Below are 17,353 nucleotides of genomic sequence, written 5' to 3'. Positions count from 1 at the left end.
GCTGGATTTGTCTAGAATATTCGCAAAAGAATGGATAACAGATGTTAATTGGGTGACAGTAGAAAAACCTTTTCGAAAACCATGTTGCTCAGGTGAGAGTACACTGTTATCATTTAAGAATTTAGTAATGCAGTTAGCTATGATGTGCTCTAGCATCTTACAGCATGATGACGTTAGCGATATTGGGCGATAGTTACTTATCAGTGTTAGGTCCCCTTTCTTCGGCACAGGTACTATGCGTGCCGTTCGCCAGTCAATAGGAAGAGTTGCTGTGGATAATGAAGCATGAAAAATTATCACAAGAAACTTGGACACCATTTCTGCTTATCGGCGCAGAAAAACATTCAATATATTATTAGGACCAGGGTTGATTTGGTTTTTAAGTTAAGAAGCATGGAAACTATGCCCGGTACAGATACAAGCTTCAAGTTTGCACCGGACAAAGAAAAAATGGGAATCAAAATATCACTTGTATTTTCAAAGACACTATGGAAGTATGTATTGAAATAAGAATGCCGCCATCCACAATTTTTTCAATTGGTTTGTTTTTTTTTACTCAAATATGTCCAAAATTTTTGTGGCGCGGTGCGAATAAAATTAGGCAGAGTGTGGTTAAAATATCGCCGTTTAGCTTGCCCAACAGACGAACTTAATTTATCTCGCGCGGTTTGAATTTGTATTATAGGGGCGTTCTTTCGTCTCCAGCGTTAAATCTATCTTTTCATGTGAATGACTTCCCGCGTAACCCAAGGATTAACTTTCGCTATTTTCTTTGTTTTGCTTGGTACAAAATTTTGAACAAAGTATGTGCAAAGTTCTTTAAACCTCTCCCAAAGTTCTATAACATTGTCTCCTTTTAAGTTGCTGAGGTGAAAATCTAGATAATCTAAAATAGTTTCATCCCTGGCACACGAAAAGTCTTTCACTAAAACACTTTTTGCTTTTCTGGGATTGCATTTTTCCAAGCAGCATGAAAAACGTGCCATTTCATGATCAGATATGCTGCGTTCAACAGACACTGAGAACTTTTCGACAGTTCTATTTACAAACACGAGGTCAAGTATTGATGACGAAGATCCGTGCACTCGTGTGGGTAAAGTTACAACTTGATGCAAATTGAGGCATAGGATTATATCACGCATATAATTGACATGGGGAGTAAGTTCAGCGCAAGAAGTATTATTCTGCCAATTAACTCCTGGAAGATTGAAGTCTCCTAATAGAAATATTTTTTTGTGCATGAACGAAGTGATGTGCATACGCAAGTCACTCATGAATTGGAGCGTTGAACAGGGTGCTCGATAAACGGCAAATAACAGGAAAGATTGTCCCCAACAAGAAATTTTTAGGCTTATAGTTTCTATATTGTCAGCCTGACGCAAAAGAGTGGACGGCATATTTTTTTTTATCAGCACAGCCACCCCACCTCCTCTCGTCGATCTGTCGCGTCGAAAATCACGATAAGATGGTGGGAACACGACTTCATCATCCATTTCGCTGTGTAGTCATGTTTCGGTTAAAACAACTATATGCGGACTATAACCTATGATAATAGCCTCAAGTTGATCACATTTATTAACGATACTATGGGCATTGATGTTTATAATACGGAGTTCTTTATTATCTGCATAGTGAAGTCAGTCTTTCTTAGAATTGTTGTACTTTCCAATTTTTGCTCTAGCGTTCTCCGTATCATCCCAAACAAAAGCTTTATTATCAATGCGAAGTTTTTCGTGAATTAAGCTTACTTTCCTTTTTTGTTGTCTTTCCTCTGAAGCACTACAGAAGTTTACGCTTCCTGAGCGTATCTCGCGAATAGTCATTTTGTGCAGGTATATTGGAACCTTTCAATTTCTAAGCATTTTTCATAATGTGGTTTTTTTCTTGGTAATCTTGAAAGTACAAGGTGCGACCAAGACGGTGCATTCTGCCAACTGATTTGCATGCGACTTCAAGTTTAGTGGAAAAAATTTCAGTTAGAATTTTGTTGCGCAATTCAGCCTCTGTTTCATCTTTCTCCTCAGGCACGCCAAAGACCACTAGATTTGAGCATCTACTCTTGTCCTCCAAGTCAGTAATCTTGGCCTCCAAGAATTTTACCGTTCTTTTAAGGCTGTCCACGTGCGCAGTTTTCTTTTCTATTTCTAAGAAGCGAGTATCCCACTCGGCAAGACGTTTTTCCATATTCGTCTGCAGTGTATGGAGGGCTGCCACATCCTCAGCTAGCTTATTCTGACCTAAAAGCAAGTTTTCCATCAATTCACGAGTGCCAGACTCATCTGGATTAGGGCCTGGATTTAAATCAACGTCTCCTCATCATAAGCCATTGAGACACAGTGCTGTGGGCACGGTAGGACCAAAAGATAGCGGCAGTCACTTGTTATGGAGCTGTAGTAAGGACTAACCTGCACAAGGCAGAAGAGTGGCTTGTTAGGCCACATGCTCGTTCCAAGCCCACTGAAGTTGAATGCTTGTAGCTGCTGTTTTATAGCTCAATGCGGTGAAGTCACTGAAGACTAGATGGTGCTGTCGGAACGCCACGAGGCAGTGAAGATATAACGCCAGGGAATCGAGGCGCTGAGCACTGCGAAGATTGTGAGGCAGCTATAGATTGGGGTTGCACGGTGTTGATAAGTTTGATGAGGTGTTCGTCTTCTTTCATTGATCCGGCAAGTCCAAGAGCAATCACCTGCACAAGGCAGAAGAATGGCTTGTTAGGCCACATACTCGTTCCAAGTCCACCGTACCCACTCTTAGGGTACTTACGCCGCAACCTTGCCTTAGCACCCCGTTCAATAAAACTGCTTGCTTACTTAACATTTGTACGGTCAAAATTAGAGTTTGCATGCGCCACGTACGATCCTTCTTTTACTAACCTTATTGATACTCTAAAATCTGTCCAGAATCGCGCTGCAAGATTTATTTGTTCCAACTATTCATATCACACCAGCGTCTCCGCACTTAAATCTCGGCTTAACCGTCCTTCATTGGCCTGTCGTCGCAAGATTACTCGTCTTTCCTTATATCACAAATTTTATCATACCTTTGAGCCTGAAACTACTCCTATCACACGTGCTCATCGCATTTCTCATAACTCTCACTCTAACGCCGTCTATCAAATGAAAGCCCGCACCGATACTTATTATCAGTCTTTTTTCTTAAAAACAGCTCGAGACTGGAATGGCCTTCCATCCGAAGTGGCAACCATCACCAACTTCAACCAATACAAAACCGCCATCAAAGATATTCTGTATTCATATTAAATTTCATAGCCCACCCCTCGTGTAAGGTCCCCGGACCTTTGAGGAATAAATAAATAAATAAATTGCGTAAAGTGGCCGCTCAAACATTGATCACTCAGCAAACGTGGAGTGCGAACACACAGCATACCCATAGTGTGCACCATCACGCACTCAAGGTTGTCCATTGAAATGACCTCGATTGAAGTCGCAAAATAGGCAAATTTTAAATTAATTTTTCACCTTAACAGAGCCTCACCTGCTTCTGAAGTTTTGCACTAGATCTCCTCGAAAATTGCAGTAATATTATTAGCTTGAAAAAAAAAAAGGCTGGCGTCCCGGCTGAGCATATTCTTGTAGAAGTTTGGGATTTTCTTAGCCAGCTGTTGTATTGCACATTTTTGCATGACAGTCTTTTTGTGGCTTCCCACCCATGTGCAGGAGTGTCCTGGAGGGAGCCGAGAACCGTGACAAGCGCATGAGCTGCACGGTCAACTTGCTGGTGAGTGTGTGGCAGCTGTGAGAGGCTCTGTTGGGTGGGGCAGCTATTTTTCTTGTATTGTAAATATTGCTAAATCTTGTCTGTCTGTCTGTATTTTTGGCTCACTTTGATTGTTTCCATAGGTATGTTAGGCACTCTGTTATTAATGCACAACTGCTTTGTTGCAGTTGTGCAGTGCTAGTGCACTGATCAATTTGCATGGATATTTGGCTGATTGATTTATTGATTGATTGGATGAATTAAACGGTTGTCTTCATGAGTGACTCTGATTAACAGACTGAATTTTATGCAGACATGGCATTAAGATGTAGTTATTGATTTACATAGACTCTCATTGAGACGAACTTCGTCAAGACAAATTCTTGGATGAAATGAACACTGTGGGACTATGGTTTGGTATCCCATAGGACTGCATGCGAAAACAAAATGAACTGTTTTGCATGTACTCCAGTTGAGACAGTGTTTCTGTGACTGTGGACCTTGTCGACCACGCACAATGGTGCTCTGCGTGACACTGTTGAGGAACAAAAAGAAAACACGAAACATGCTCCCGTACATGAAAGTGGCCCCTCGCGAGACTGTTTTCGTTCACTGTCGTAGAGAACTGTGCGAAAGATGTTTTGCGGCAGTCCTTGTTTTTGGGGGGAAGTAAGTTTTCTTGCTGGCACGGAAAAGGCAAGGCATAATTGCTCTTACGCTGGAGGAGATTTGACATTTTAGCACCATCACATTCTGCATGCTGCCTCCCACCGACTGAAAAACGCGTAAGTGCAAAATGCACATGCTCATGTCTGACTTGAGGCTTGAAAACTCTGAGGTCACATTTTCAATGAACATGGCATCGCAACATGCGTTATTGTGGTGCAAAGAAGGCCAGATCTTGGCACTATGTGCAATGCTTGCAGCATGTGCATGGTGTGGATCAAATAATTGCTATACTGCAGATGGAGTGAGATAAGACCTTCTCTGAGCTGCATTGGAAACAGGAGAAGCAAATATCGCCTGCTGTGCTATACACTGAGAAAATGGAGACTTGAATGAAGAAAAAAAAGAAGGCTGGATCAAAGCCACTTTCGAGAGAGTAGGACAATGGTTCTAAGCCATGGATGTGTCTGGGGCCTCTTATGGACCAATGGAAATAGCGAGGACTCCTTGAGACTGGGAGAAGGAAGGGGATCGGCAGAATCACTCATGAGTCAATTCTCACAGGCTCACCCCCATTCAGATCGTGTTCAGAGGTGCATGAGTCGTCCGGACCAGAGTTGTGCAAGTTACAGAAAATAAGTAACCAGTTTCAATTACAATAACTCCATATGATAAGTAACTGATTACATCGGTCACTTACAGCCCCAGAAAACTAATAATTGCATAGCAGTAACAATTTACAATTGCATTACATTTCATCAAACTATATATTACCATAACACAAACTTGCTCAGACTACATAAACAGGTGTGGCTTTCTTGAACTTTTTCTTTTTAAACACTGGTATATTTTCAACAGGAGTTATTTTTTAAAGTTGGCTGTCCCTGATTTCGCAGCGTTTTATTGTGAAGACATCATCCGCAACATGTAACACTCCTCTACGAATAGGTTATAAAGGTTCGGGCAGTATTGTATCGCATGAACACTCGCTCGTAGTTGTGCACTGTCTCCATAGAAGTTTGTACCATGACTAGCCACTGGGTAGGTTGCTCGACTACTGAACCCAAGGACGGGGGATCATATTGCGGTCGCGGCGGCCACTGATGGGGGCGGAAAGCAACACCGTCGTGTAGTGTGCGAATCAGTGGACATTAGTAAATATCCCAAAGTGTTCAAAATTTCTGGAGCCTTCTATTTCGACGTGTCTCATAGTGTGTAACTGCTTTGGAACTGCTCATTTTGGCAAAACCTGAAATCAAAGACAAAAAAAAAAAAAAGGAACATGACAGATGCACCGGACACAGCGCTATTATATTTCTGAGTAATAAATATAAATTGATTGCTTTTTCAAACAATAATGTTTTGGGTAATTCAAATATTCTTCTTTGGTAATTGATCACCAGTTATCACTTACTACAGTGCACAAAAGGCTGCTGGAGTGAAGCGTCTGTAATGATGGGATTGCATCAAATTTTTTGGCTGCACGACAGTGCGCATAACCTTGCTTTGGGATGTTAAACCCTACAGACCAAACCAAACGTCCTCTACGAAGTACTGCCCCAAGTTGTTGGCATTGTGAAAAGACGCTGCAGGTAAGGTGCTTTTTTGGAACATCAGAGGCCTTAAATCAAGGAATTGCAACAGATGCCAGCAGAGGGTACAATGCCAAGCACTCAAAGGCAGCCATGTGCATCATCATGCAGCCAAAAAACATTCACGTTGTCACAGGCCTTTTTTTGCACAGAAGTTATTGGTAGCTTGTAATCAATTACTGAAAAAAAAATACTTGAATTACATGAAGCGTTACTGTGGAATAAAGAAGGGATCTGTCTCAAAATCATGATCTCTATTTTTGTGACGATGGTGTGCGCATTTTGTTTTCTCATTAGGAGAGCAAAGTTTATTATCGCAACAACAAGGGACGCCTGCTGGCACGGTGGCTTGGCAACACCTCTCGGTGACTTTAAGAGGCAAATCGGTGTAACACTTCCATGCGTGCGCTCCCTTGTGTATTTTGTGCATTTTGAATATGATGAATGTTGTCACTCAAATACAACTTAAAGGGGTTATGAAATGAGGTAAAGCAAATTGTTTGAGAGATAGGTACTCCCTCACAAGTTAGTCCATTGCAACAATTTTTCAGCTAGCTTCATTAACACCGGAGGTATAGCCGGTTAAAAATGGCGCTCCTCCTCTCCCCTCTCAACTCAATACTCAGAGACACCAGAAAAACACCGCCCACAAAGCTCACCGGGTGACGCTCGGTTCTCAGACTTCCGGTTGTCGCACCTGTTTTCCCCGAGTGTCGCCCACGCATTCATTGGTCTCGGCCTTTCCCGTCCCATCTGCTTTTGCATAGCTTTCAACCTTGTCTACTGTCTTCCTCGGCTGCCGGTTTCTTCAATTTCTTGACCTCTCGGAATTCTGTGCAACAGCAGCCCGAACGACTCGGGTCGTTCGCGAGCGCATGTCTGCAGGTGGGCAGGCTGCTGTCCTTACACACTGGCGGCCGCTGCAGAAGAGCACTTTTCTTCATATTCATGTCCCATTCAGCGCAAATTAGCGTGCATTCCTGCCGAGTACGGCTTTCTACAAGACCCCTTTCTTCGCACTGCCAGTGTCAGTCCCCGGTGTCAGTAGCTTTGGTACTGTTTTCTGTGCTTTGACCAACGGCGGCCGGTCTCCTCGCGGAGTTGACGCGATATCGTCGGCTCTGCATAGATGCTGGCAGACGAACATGCTGGTTGCACGCGTGCAAACACGTTGTCGTTTTTAGCCAGGAGCGCTTTCATGATGGTCGGCGAGAGGCATCTGTTGTGGTGCATAACCAATGAAATGTATACACGTATCATTGGCGAGAGCACGGACTGATGATCGCTACAGGTGAGCACGAAGTATTCGTCCGCGAATCTTAAGAATTGAGATTAACAAAAAGGATAGTGTGGTGTTCTTTTCTTTTTTTTTTAATGTCCTTTCACACATCGTTTAGGAAGTGCCAATGCATAACATGCATGTATGTTTTATCTCGTACGCATCATCCGAGCCAGAGTGGACGGCGCCTCGGCACATACATTTCGGCAGCGCAGGTTGTCACCGTTTACCACAGCTACACGCAAGAGTCGTGCATAGAAGCACACGAGCGGCTGCGCTAGGGATGCAGCGAAGTGGCGATTCCAAAACGCCATCTTGTGTAACTTCGATGCAAAAAAGCAAGACCTAGCGACAACCTGGGAGCAGTGTACGACCAGAGTGTTGTTGGTCGCAGCGCTCGCAGACAGCATCTCTGTGGTAACCTGGCGGTATCCACTGCTGCACTTAAGCGGTGCGACTTCGTGTACTTTTGCGATGAAGCTGAGGGCAGACCTTTTTTGACACACGTTTGGAATTTGGAATTGGTTTATTGATTACTCGTACAAGCGAGAGGAAGCAGGGACTAAAGGCTATGTGAAAGCCTGACAGAGGTCCCTGCCCCCCACACAGGTCTGTTTAATTATCAACACGCTGCACAAACGGTCGATGCTGCAGAGACGAGACGGGACAACAGTACGCCGCTGCGCCGTTGGTCTGTACACAAAGGTTGATGCTGCCTATTTTATGTTCTGCTCCTGAGATATGATTTGGAGCAGAAGTGTACAATCGGTACGGTGTTGAGCCAAACCAGCTCATGCTCTTTTCACACTCCAGCGCCGATGCACACTTTCCGTCAGACGGCTTCTGTGTTAACATCGCGAACCGAAGCTCCAAGCTCATGTTCACGCATGCAGTACATGCAGAACTCGAGCAGACGACTTTCGCAGCTACCGGAAATGTGTTCATAACGTAGTGGTTGTCGTGATTGCAGCCAGTGGCAGTCTGTCGTGACCTGTCACTCTCGGTACTTGTGACATAGGTACTCACGGCTGAATAGTTCCAAATCTCACTGCCACGCGAGAACCGAGTAGCCCGCGAATTTCAAAAAATGCAGTTTTTTAAAATGAATAATCGCTGCCTTTCTTGCAAGGCATTGTACTTTGGGGCAACGCTCGGAAGCATTCGTTCCACACATTCAAAATGTTTATCAGTGACCTTTCTAGTCATTTCATACCCCCTTTAATATGTTCAGAGGCCGAGCCCTTTCTGAGTTTTTGTTTATGCTTGCTGAGAAGCAATAATATTATTCTTTATGTTTGATAACAGAGTAAAAAAATCAAATTTGGCACTTCACTCACATGAAGAACAATAAGCCAAATCAAAGCTCCGAAAATGAAGCTTCCTACCTAAAGATAATTACTAGGAGTGTGAGAATATGCGAAATTTCGGATATGAATAGAAAATATTTGTTATTTGATTTGTATTCGTATTTGAAAACCGATATTCGGAATCGAAACTTTCGAATACGGTCGTGCCTCGTTGATATGGACTTCCCAAATTATTGACAGTTTTTTTGGGGACTAAGCGTTTTCCATGCATTTAATGCTTCGTTAATATGGAAACTCTCTGGACAATAGACAGGGAAAGAATGCACACAGCCCACACGGGCCCATGTATTTTTGCCACTTTAATATTGACAGCAGCTTGAAAAAGGCAGCGCAGTCCGAACGCAAGCTAAAGAACGGTGTGCTGCCCGCAAGCCTACGCAACACCTGATACGACCGGATGCCAGATTGAGTCCTGTGGGTTTGGAAAGAACCAAAGTGGCCATATTCATGCAGGGAAACAAGTACAAGAGCAGAGAGGAATGTAGCAGCCTGCCAACTTGACTCCCCCGCTTACAGTATAACAAGCAGTACAAGGCAAAAAAAAGAGAGAACCAGAAAAGCGGAAAGGCAAGGAGGCAAAAAAAAAAGTGCAAAGAATCGGGCACCTGTAGCCCTCAACGTTAGTCTGAATTTTGGCATGGCAGAAGTTAAGTGCAAAAGAATGAAGCTGAACACAGGTGCAGAGCAGGAAATCTGTGAATACAAGCGACAAAAGCCATCTCAATGAATTCAAGCAGTGAGGCAGTGGGCTCAAGTTAAACTCGGTCGACGGCAGCACCGATACTACAAGACTCCAATAAATGGCTCAACGTCAGCATCAGAGCCTCAACCACAGTCTGACAGTTTGAAGAAATGGAGTCAGTGTTGTTGTCGGAGTTCAGGGAATGTGCACACAAATGGTGCTGTCGTGAGGGGCAAAATGCTTCAAGCGAAAGCTCGCTACCACGACAACATTATGGGTTAGTACGGTTGCTTCTCCTTTGTCTTGATAGGTTTTAGCTGTGATGTCTTCTGAAACGTTTCTTTCAGTGAAACGGGGTGATGTTTCTCTGGGTAAATTATTTTACATTCTGTCTAGGTGTGACCGACTTTAAGTTGCTCATGAGGATGGCTTGCAAGATTTAAGAACAGGCATGGCATCTCGAGTCGACGGATCCGTCGAGAAGGGGATAACATCGACCGCTCTGCTCTTTGCTCGTCTTAGGAGAATTTCGTGCAGTTACTTAGCAGCTATCACTTGGACGCATTTTGACGACACTGGCTTCTTCTATAAGCTTGGTCCCTTTGCATCTCTTGCTCATGGCCCGGAAACATTGGTTGATGCAAATTGTTTTTGGCATCTTTTTCAGGCCTCTTCAATAATTTAAGCCTTCGGTTAATTCAGACATCTTTTTTCTGGTGCCTTGAAGGCCGAAGTAATGATAGTCATGTGACATGATGATGTGAAGTTTACTGTATTGAGTAACAGTATGACAGCTTCACCTGATTTCATGCACGTCCTATTCATCCAGGAAAAGAATTCCTGTATAAAATTCACACCAGATTTTTAGTAAGGTACACACTCCTCTGGAATTCTAGTTTAATTTTGTTTGTAAATACCATATGAATTCTGAAAAAAAAAACAAAAAAAAAAAACAAGATGAACAGTATTTGCGATTTTTTTTGCTTTAAATTCTTTTTTTTTACTGATCACGTATTCAATATTCGAAAGCATTTTTTTCTGATATTCTTGTTTGGTTCATATTTGAAAATTTCAGTATTCTGACACTCCTAATAATTACCTTGGACAGAGCCACTTAGGCTAAAGAAATTCCTCATGTCAGTGAGTGAGTAAGTCCAAATGACTCTCTAGTGAAAATGTGTGAGTCCAAATGAGTGAGGGAGTCCAGGTGAATCATGAAATGAATGAGTGATCCCGAAAGAGTCATGAGTTGAAATGAGGGAGGGAGGCAAGATGCTTACTCGAACTGAGTTGTGAGCTGCAGCGAATGGTTGACTGTGGATGAGTCGCAAAAGTTTGAGTGAGTTCTAAGTGTTAAGGAGCTTGGGTTTAATGAGCCCAAGTGTGTACAAGTCTGAGTTTGAGTGAACCCCTGCAGTTTGGCCGAAGATTTGTGAGTGAGCCTAACTGACGTCCCGTGATTTTGCGGTGGTATACTTGTACAGCGGTCTCGTGCGGACTTGTGCCGCAGTTCCAAATGCAGGTTGCAGAATTGGAGTTAAGTCGAGGCTAAACTGCCCTCTGAAAATTGTATACTTCTCAAGGCACTGCGTTAAGGCCTGCAGCGGACGTGGGGAAGAGGCCACGTTTGGCACCGGTGTGTATGCCTCTTGAAGGGGTTCGAATCCCAACATCAGGTCACTTGCTTGTCGGACACCCAAGATGCTTTGCATTGCAGCCCAGTTTCACCAATGCCGGCATCAACAAACACTTTAGGTGCTCTCTTTCTTCCTTTCTCCTGGCACGCGTTCTCTATTTCCACATTCCTCTCACGTTTCTTTTTCTTTGAGACAGTAAAGTCGGCTTTGAATCTCCGTGCAAAGCTGTGTCTATCCAAGCCAGAGTTATTGCGCAACCTTCCTTTTTTTTTGTGTGTGTGCCGTGGGTTTCGTGACCCCCGAAAATCACTTTCATGGAACCCCATTTGAGAAACACCGACTTCCTACCTGCAGATCACTCGTGCCATAAATGTTCCTTTTGGCATCTCTCTCTTATTGCAAGGCAGTTTTATCGGCCCCTAGCAAGTTGACATACTTTTACCAGAGATACCTTTGGTAAGACGAAATTGTGGTAACACACACAGATTGTTTGGTCCCTGCCATTTGGTCTTAAAGGATGCCTGCTGTGTCATCTCCCGAAATGGAAGAAAAATTGGGAGTCTGCATTGTGGTGGCAGACTAGAAACCTTCGTATAAACTGCAACATCAGCCCTTGCCTTTGGAAGGTTGGGAATTGATCTTTGTTTATCATCTTCAGTCCTTCTGCTTTCGTCCCTCTGACAGGAGCTGGCAATGCTGCTGTGCCTGTTCACTGTAATGACCAGGCGATGGTTCGATCACGTGTCAGTCACGTCGGTCAGCGATTAGGGCTAATTTTTGTTGCTGCTCCTAGATGGCGCATCACGCTATTGCATGGGTGATTTAAATGCACTTCTGCTGTGGGCGATTCAGATCATCAAACTATTGCAGTTCTAGTTTTCTTTCTGGTCCTGGTATGCATTTTTAGCCACATGAAAGCAAAAACTGCTTTATTACTACTAATCGAGTTTAAAATTTTAAATTTTTTGTTTCGTTATACAGATAGAACTCCCATAGAAATAAACAATAGACAAACCAAACACTGATTTTACTTTGTTTTATCTGATATTTCAGTATATCTGTGTACGTTATAATGATGTTCGACTGTAGTATATTGCTGCGAATGATTCAAATCTTTATTTGTTCTTTTCCGACAGGCGCCAGCATGCGGTCTTATTATTGTTAATTTAACACACGGATCATTTCTGTATTTGTTTGTTCATGCTCGTTGTTATGAGACACGACTTTATCATTTATTTGTTGTGGCAGATGATTCGAGATGTATCTCAAAGGATTCCAGCCTCGTGCTTGAATTTCTACAATGTTCCCAGTTGTGCTAGTCACTGTTCGCGGTTTTATTTAAATGTTTCTATGCCACTTTTAAAATGAGCGCTGACGAGTGAAACAGACATTTCTAGATCGACGATCGCCGAGCACGCTTGTTGCTATTGCCGCCGCCAATTGTTTAGTTCTTTCGCGGGTGCAAGTCAACCCAATAAAGAGTTGATTCAAGTGACGTTCAAGCCTTCTCATTTGTTGCCAACGGCATTGTCACCACTACGTGACATCTGGTGGAGGTGCTAGGTTTTGTGCTCTGGTTACCCCTTCAAGCCAAGACTACAGACCTGTTCCTGTCGCCCTGGCGGAGCAGCCTGTAGGTCACTGAGCCAGCCGCCGGTTACCCCTTCAAGCCAAGACTACAGACCTGTTCCTGTCGCCCTGGCGGAGCAGCCTATAGGTCACTGAGCCAGCCGCCGACTTAAAGGGCTCCAACCAGAACAGTCTGCTGTCGGACCCCGTTCGACCCCGGAAGAAAGTCCCAACATCAACAGTGGCCCAGGCCATGGTACCGGCTGTCATCCAGCAGCCCCGACAGCCCCCCGCAATCTGGGAGAAGATCCAGAGGACTGGCTAGAGCAGTACAAATGAGTTGCTGGTTTCAACAATTGGGACGACGTATTAAAACTCCCAAACGTGTTCTTCGCTCTTGATGGTACAGCGCGGACATGCTACAAACACGAGTCTTCACTAACGATGGGGGAGGGCTTCACAAAGGAACTGTTAAAACAGTTTGCTAGCTTGGTAAGGAAAGAAAGAACGGAGCTCTTTTTTCAGTCTAATGCCCAGCTTCCCATTGAGCCCGTCTTTGCCTACGTTGAAGAAATGAAAATCCTCTTTCGTCGGGCCACCCCAAACATGACTGGAGGCGAGAAAGTTAAATTTTAGATGTGAGGCTTCAAAGAATCACTTTTCGCTTGGCTCATCAGGATTCCATCCCAAACCATGGCCGAATTCGAACGAGAAGCATCCTCAGTAGAGTGGACCCTAGACGCCCGTACTCTGCAGTTCAACTGGCCTCTTCAGGTGTTCGCTGTAAACAACTGCGATAACACAGCTACAAGTGGGGATAACCTCCTTGAAATTATCTGTGCGGTCGTTCGAAAAGAGCTTCGCCGACTTCTCGCATCGCGAATGCAACCGCAAGTTGGTTCGCTGACGCACGTCATCCGAGGAAGTCCAGTAAGCATTGGGCCTTCCTCAAGCGACGGCTCCGACAGTTCTAACATCAGAAGCAGCAGCGATGAACTATGCTGCTGCATTACGTCGTCCTGCACCTTCCAGGTTCCTGTCACTGCTGTCCTGCTCCCGAAAGCTGCCCCTTGCCCCCTGCCTGCCAAGCATACAAACGACCCTCAAGCCACAGGAAATGCAATGCCTGGAGGACGTCTAACAACTGACCACTCTGCTTCTATTGTGGTGAGGCTGGACACATCCTCCGTCCCTGTCCGTGCAGGTGTATCGGTCTTTGAGGTTTCGTGGAGGATACCCCACGACCTGGCGAGCGAGCACAACAAATCGATGATCTCCACCCAGAGGAAGAGTATGCGTCACCAAGTCATCTGTCACACTCCCCATCGCCGTTCAGGTTCCTCTTTGCGTCTCCGGATCGAAGTTACATGCAAGGAAGGTCCCCTAGCCCGCTCAGGTGAAACTAAAGAGAGGAAATTTTGGTGTTCGGGTTGCTATACTGTGAACTGTTGAAGATCGTCCACCACTGACGACGAGTGTCAACGACGCAGTCATTAAATCACTCCATACAAGGACAACGTCGATGAGAACACGACCAAAGTTCAAGTCGACACTGCTGCCCAGCAAAGTGACAACGGTGTGTTCCGGCTGCGGTCTCAGCACACGAGGAAGCCAACATGGAATACAATGGCATAAACAAGTGATCTCGAAGTTGCTGTCGACAGTCACACGGTTACCGCCTTAGTGGATACCGGAGCCGACTATTCTGTCATCAGTGGAGCGTTCACCGCCCAGATCAAGTAAGTGACGACCACTTGGGATGGCTCGCTAATTCGTACCACTGGTGGTAACCTTATTACGCCGTCGGGGTAATGCGCTGCAAGAGTTAGAGTAAAAGGATGTACCATATTTGCCAAAAGTAACCGAGCAGCCCAGTCAGCTGGCGTAGCAGGCACGTGGCTGAACGATGGCGTGGCCGTCGCTGGCCGCTGTTCTCCGGAGAATGCTTTGCTATTAAGGAAGGGCGCTCCGAATAGCACCACTTGCTCAACGCTCCTTTTTGGCTGACGCTGTAAAGCTGTGCTCTTCATTAGAATACCTTCGTGTTTAATATCAGTACAGTGCTCCCGCAGTTGCAACGAATGGACGATGCTTTTCTACTCGTTTGGATTGTCGGGAAAGTATGGCGAGGAATCGATTTCAAAAACTCGATGCGCTTTTCCTGCGGTTTCTAATCGTCTGTTGTTACCACTACCGGATTTGCTGCAACACTCAGTTAAACTGAAGGAGAGAAAAATGAGGCTTTCAGCTGTTTAATGTGTCCCTCTTCCAGCATACCTTCTTTTCTGCTATTTGGTAACATACAAAAAGTGCACAGTGTTCTTCACATTGGTAATTACATTCATGCGTTAGCCTGCTGCCAATAAGGGAACTGCATAAAAATGTCATTTTCACATCTCAAACATACGTCGGCCATTTTCTCAATAAGTGCAGCAGTTTCTATTTTTTGTTTGTTTTATGAGGGAACACCATGCGACCAACCTAACAGCAATATGTTCTGGCAGTGAAAAGAAATCCGGACACGCGGCATTTGATTTGGACTGCGAATTACTTTTGCATTACTCCCTAATACCTAGCGACTTGACTGGTATTTCAGTGCCCGCTGGCAGAAGGGTGCATTGGTGACTTGATAAATAAGTTCCTGGAATGGAACTTTCAAGTGCAACACAAGATCAAGCTTGCAAACCTGAAAATCCTGCCTTTACTGAACTCCCTGGCCAAAAAAATGTGATGCTTAATTTGGAGGGAATTTCAATGCAAGTGGAATAAAAATGTCTTCGTAGGCATCCTTCGCAAGGCTTTCTTGGGGTATCATATGCTAGGGAACATTTTCATCACTCATTCGGTATTGCGGAATATGTTTTGAAGCAGTTGCAATTTCTGCTCAGATTTTTGGCATTCAGTCTGGCGTTGCAATCGTGAAACCCATTACGCACTTCTGTGCGTTAACAGGCAGCAGAAAATGGGACGCTAATGGATTCGCCTCATTACATGGAGAGGAATAGCCGCACTAGAAACAGCAGAAAATGTTGCCCTTTTTTTTGTTTCTCTCTAGCTCAGCAAAGAGCCATCATCACCGACTTGGAATCGTGGGAAAAACCAAACCGAGGTTTCTATCTTGACCTGTCTCACTATGCTAACATTCTAAACAAGGCAAAAACAACCACTTTTCAAATCGCTTTATCTACGGGAGCTGTGTACTGGGATTCAACACACAAGGCTCTCACAAACCCCTGCCTTTACGATCAACAGAGGCACATGATCCCCTTTACAGTTACCCGTTCATGAGGTTTGAGAACACAGTTAAAAGCTAGGCCGGTCAACCCGTGAAGTATGCGTGTCGGTGTGTGATTGAGGAATAAGTTCAAGAAAGACACTTTCTTTTACAAACAATTGAATATTTGTAGCTAGTAGTCAAAATTACACTGCATAATAATCGAATACAATAAAAAAAATAAAACACCATGACACGATAGTGATAAACGGCAACTCGGTAAATGACAAGAGGAAAACCCTGACAATGAACAAAACACTCCAATAAAAGAAGACTATAAAGATAACAAAGCAATTATTCCAGATATAATAAGTAGGGGCAAGAGTTACTCAGAAAACGCAGCGTAAAAATACTAAGTCAGATCAAGGTTTAAACAAAGGCAAAAACAATATTCAATTAACCGACCGTCTGTGGCAAAAAGAATTCTCACGTCTTTCTTGTCAGATGAGGAATCGAAATCGCAGAGTTGATCGGTAGCGGTGGCTGTACAAGAGGAGAAATGATGAGTTGATCACGGGCTCTGTGAAAAACGGCGCTTTCCCAGAGCGGCCGTGAGAGAGGGCCGGAAGACTGAATCTTCCCAGAGTGCACTGTCATGGGCGTGTTGCGGTCTGCCTCTTTATATCCTTGGCTGTTTGTGCTCTGGCTGCATCCAGGACGTGCAAAGTGGCATATCGAAGCATGCTCGGAGGAGCGGGGAGGTCCCGTAAGTTCCGCTCTATATGTGAGGCAGCTTGGGACAAAGGCCAGCCCAAAATAAGCATTGAGCAAGTTTTGCTGTGCACAGCGCCCTCTATGAATAGCACAGCATTCTAAAGGCACGAAATCGGGTGCTGCACATGGTACCCCCTTACATTTTATCATCCCAAGAAAGATGGCGCGGGAGCAAGCTTACACTCGCAGCTGGTGAGCAGCGGCCACTGACGGCGGCCACCACGCCGCCACTCGGCCCTGCATTTGCTCCGCAGGTCAGCTGGGCTGCTAAGTTACTTTTGGCAAAGACAGTACCTACCCTATCAGCTTTGTCGTCCTAGAGTAATGCTCTCGTGACGTGATTTTAGGCATGGATTTTCTGAACGAACATCAGACGATCATAGACCCTCCCCTCTCAAGGCTCATCAAACTCTCAACGGACAACGCCATACCTTCCACGACGACATCAATGCACCACATCGCTCTAAACGTCCTCGATGGAGACTTGACATGCCGCCCTGATCAAGCGTCGTCGCCTGTGTGGGAAACGCAGACATTGAAACCTCCGAAGGCATATTCAAAGGAAACACCCGGTTGCTCTTAGAGCATGGACTGCGAATCGTTAGAGGCATCACCCAATTTCGTTATAGACAAGCTCAAGTGCTGGTCACGAACTTCTCTGAAGAATACCGGCACCTAAACAAGGGCACGGTGATCGCTTTCCTAGACGAGCTAGTGGCCACCCGAGATATCTTTGCCCTTCCCAGCCAACCTGAAGACGATGCATCCAACCGAGCAAAGCAGCCCACGTTCGACATCAACGCAGCACTACCCCAAGACAGACAAGGCCAGATTTTCACTCTTCTTGAAAGCT

The 17,353-nt window shown here is 44.8% G+C and overlaps 1 protein-coding gene across 6 annotated transcripts in view; it reads left to right on the top strand.

Moving 5' to 3' along the window:
* The window catches only part of spg (dedicator of cytokinesis spg), a 430,105-nt gene that overhangs the window by 297,480 nt on the left and 115,272 nt on the right, over positions 1–17,353 (top strand). For all 6 annotated transcript variants that reach the window (XM_084607325.1, XM_084607299.1, XM_084607317.1 and 3 more), the window contains one exon: positions 3,681–3,741. In XM_084607325.1, coding sequence (XP_084463451.1) covers positions 3,681–3,741 — 61 coding nt within the window. The remainder of the gene's footprint in view (positions 1–3,680; positions 3,742–17,353) is intronic.

The sequence above is a fragment of the Amblyomma maculatum genome, chromosome 1, assembly GCF_055883805.1.
Source record: "Amblyomma maculatum isolate TAMU_Amacu chromosome 1, ASM5588380v1, whole genome shotgun sequence".
In the NCBI taxonomy this organism is placed as follows: Eukaryota; Metazoa; Arthropoda; class Arachnida; order Ixodida; family Ixodidae; genus Amblyomma; species Amblyomma maculatum.
This window is presented reverse-complemented; position numbering and strand designations above follow the sequence as displayed.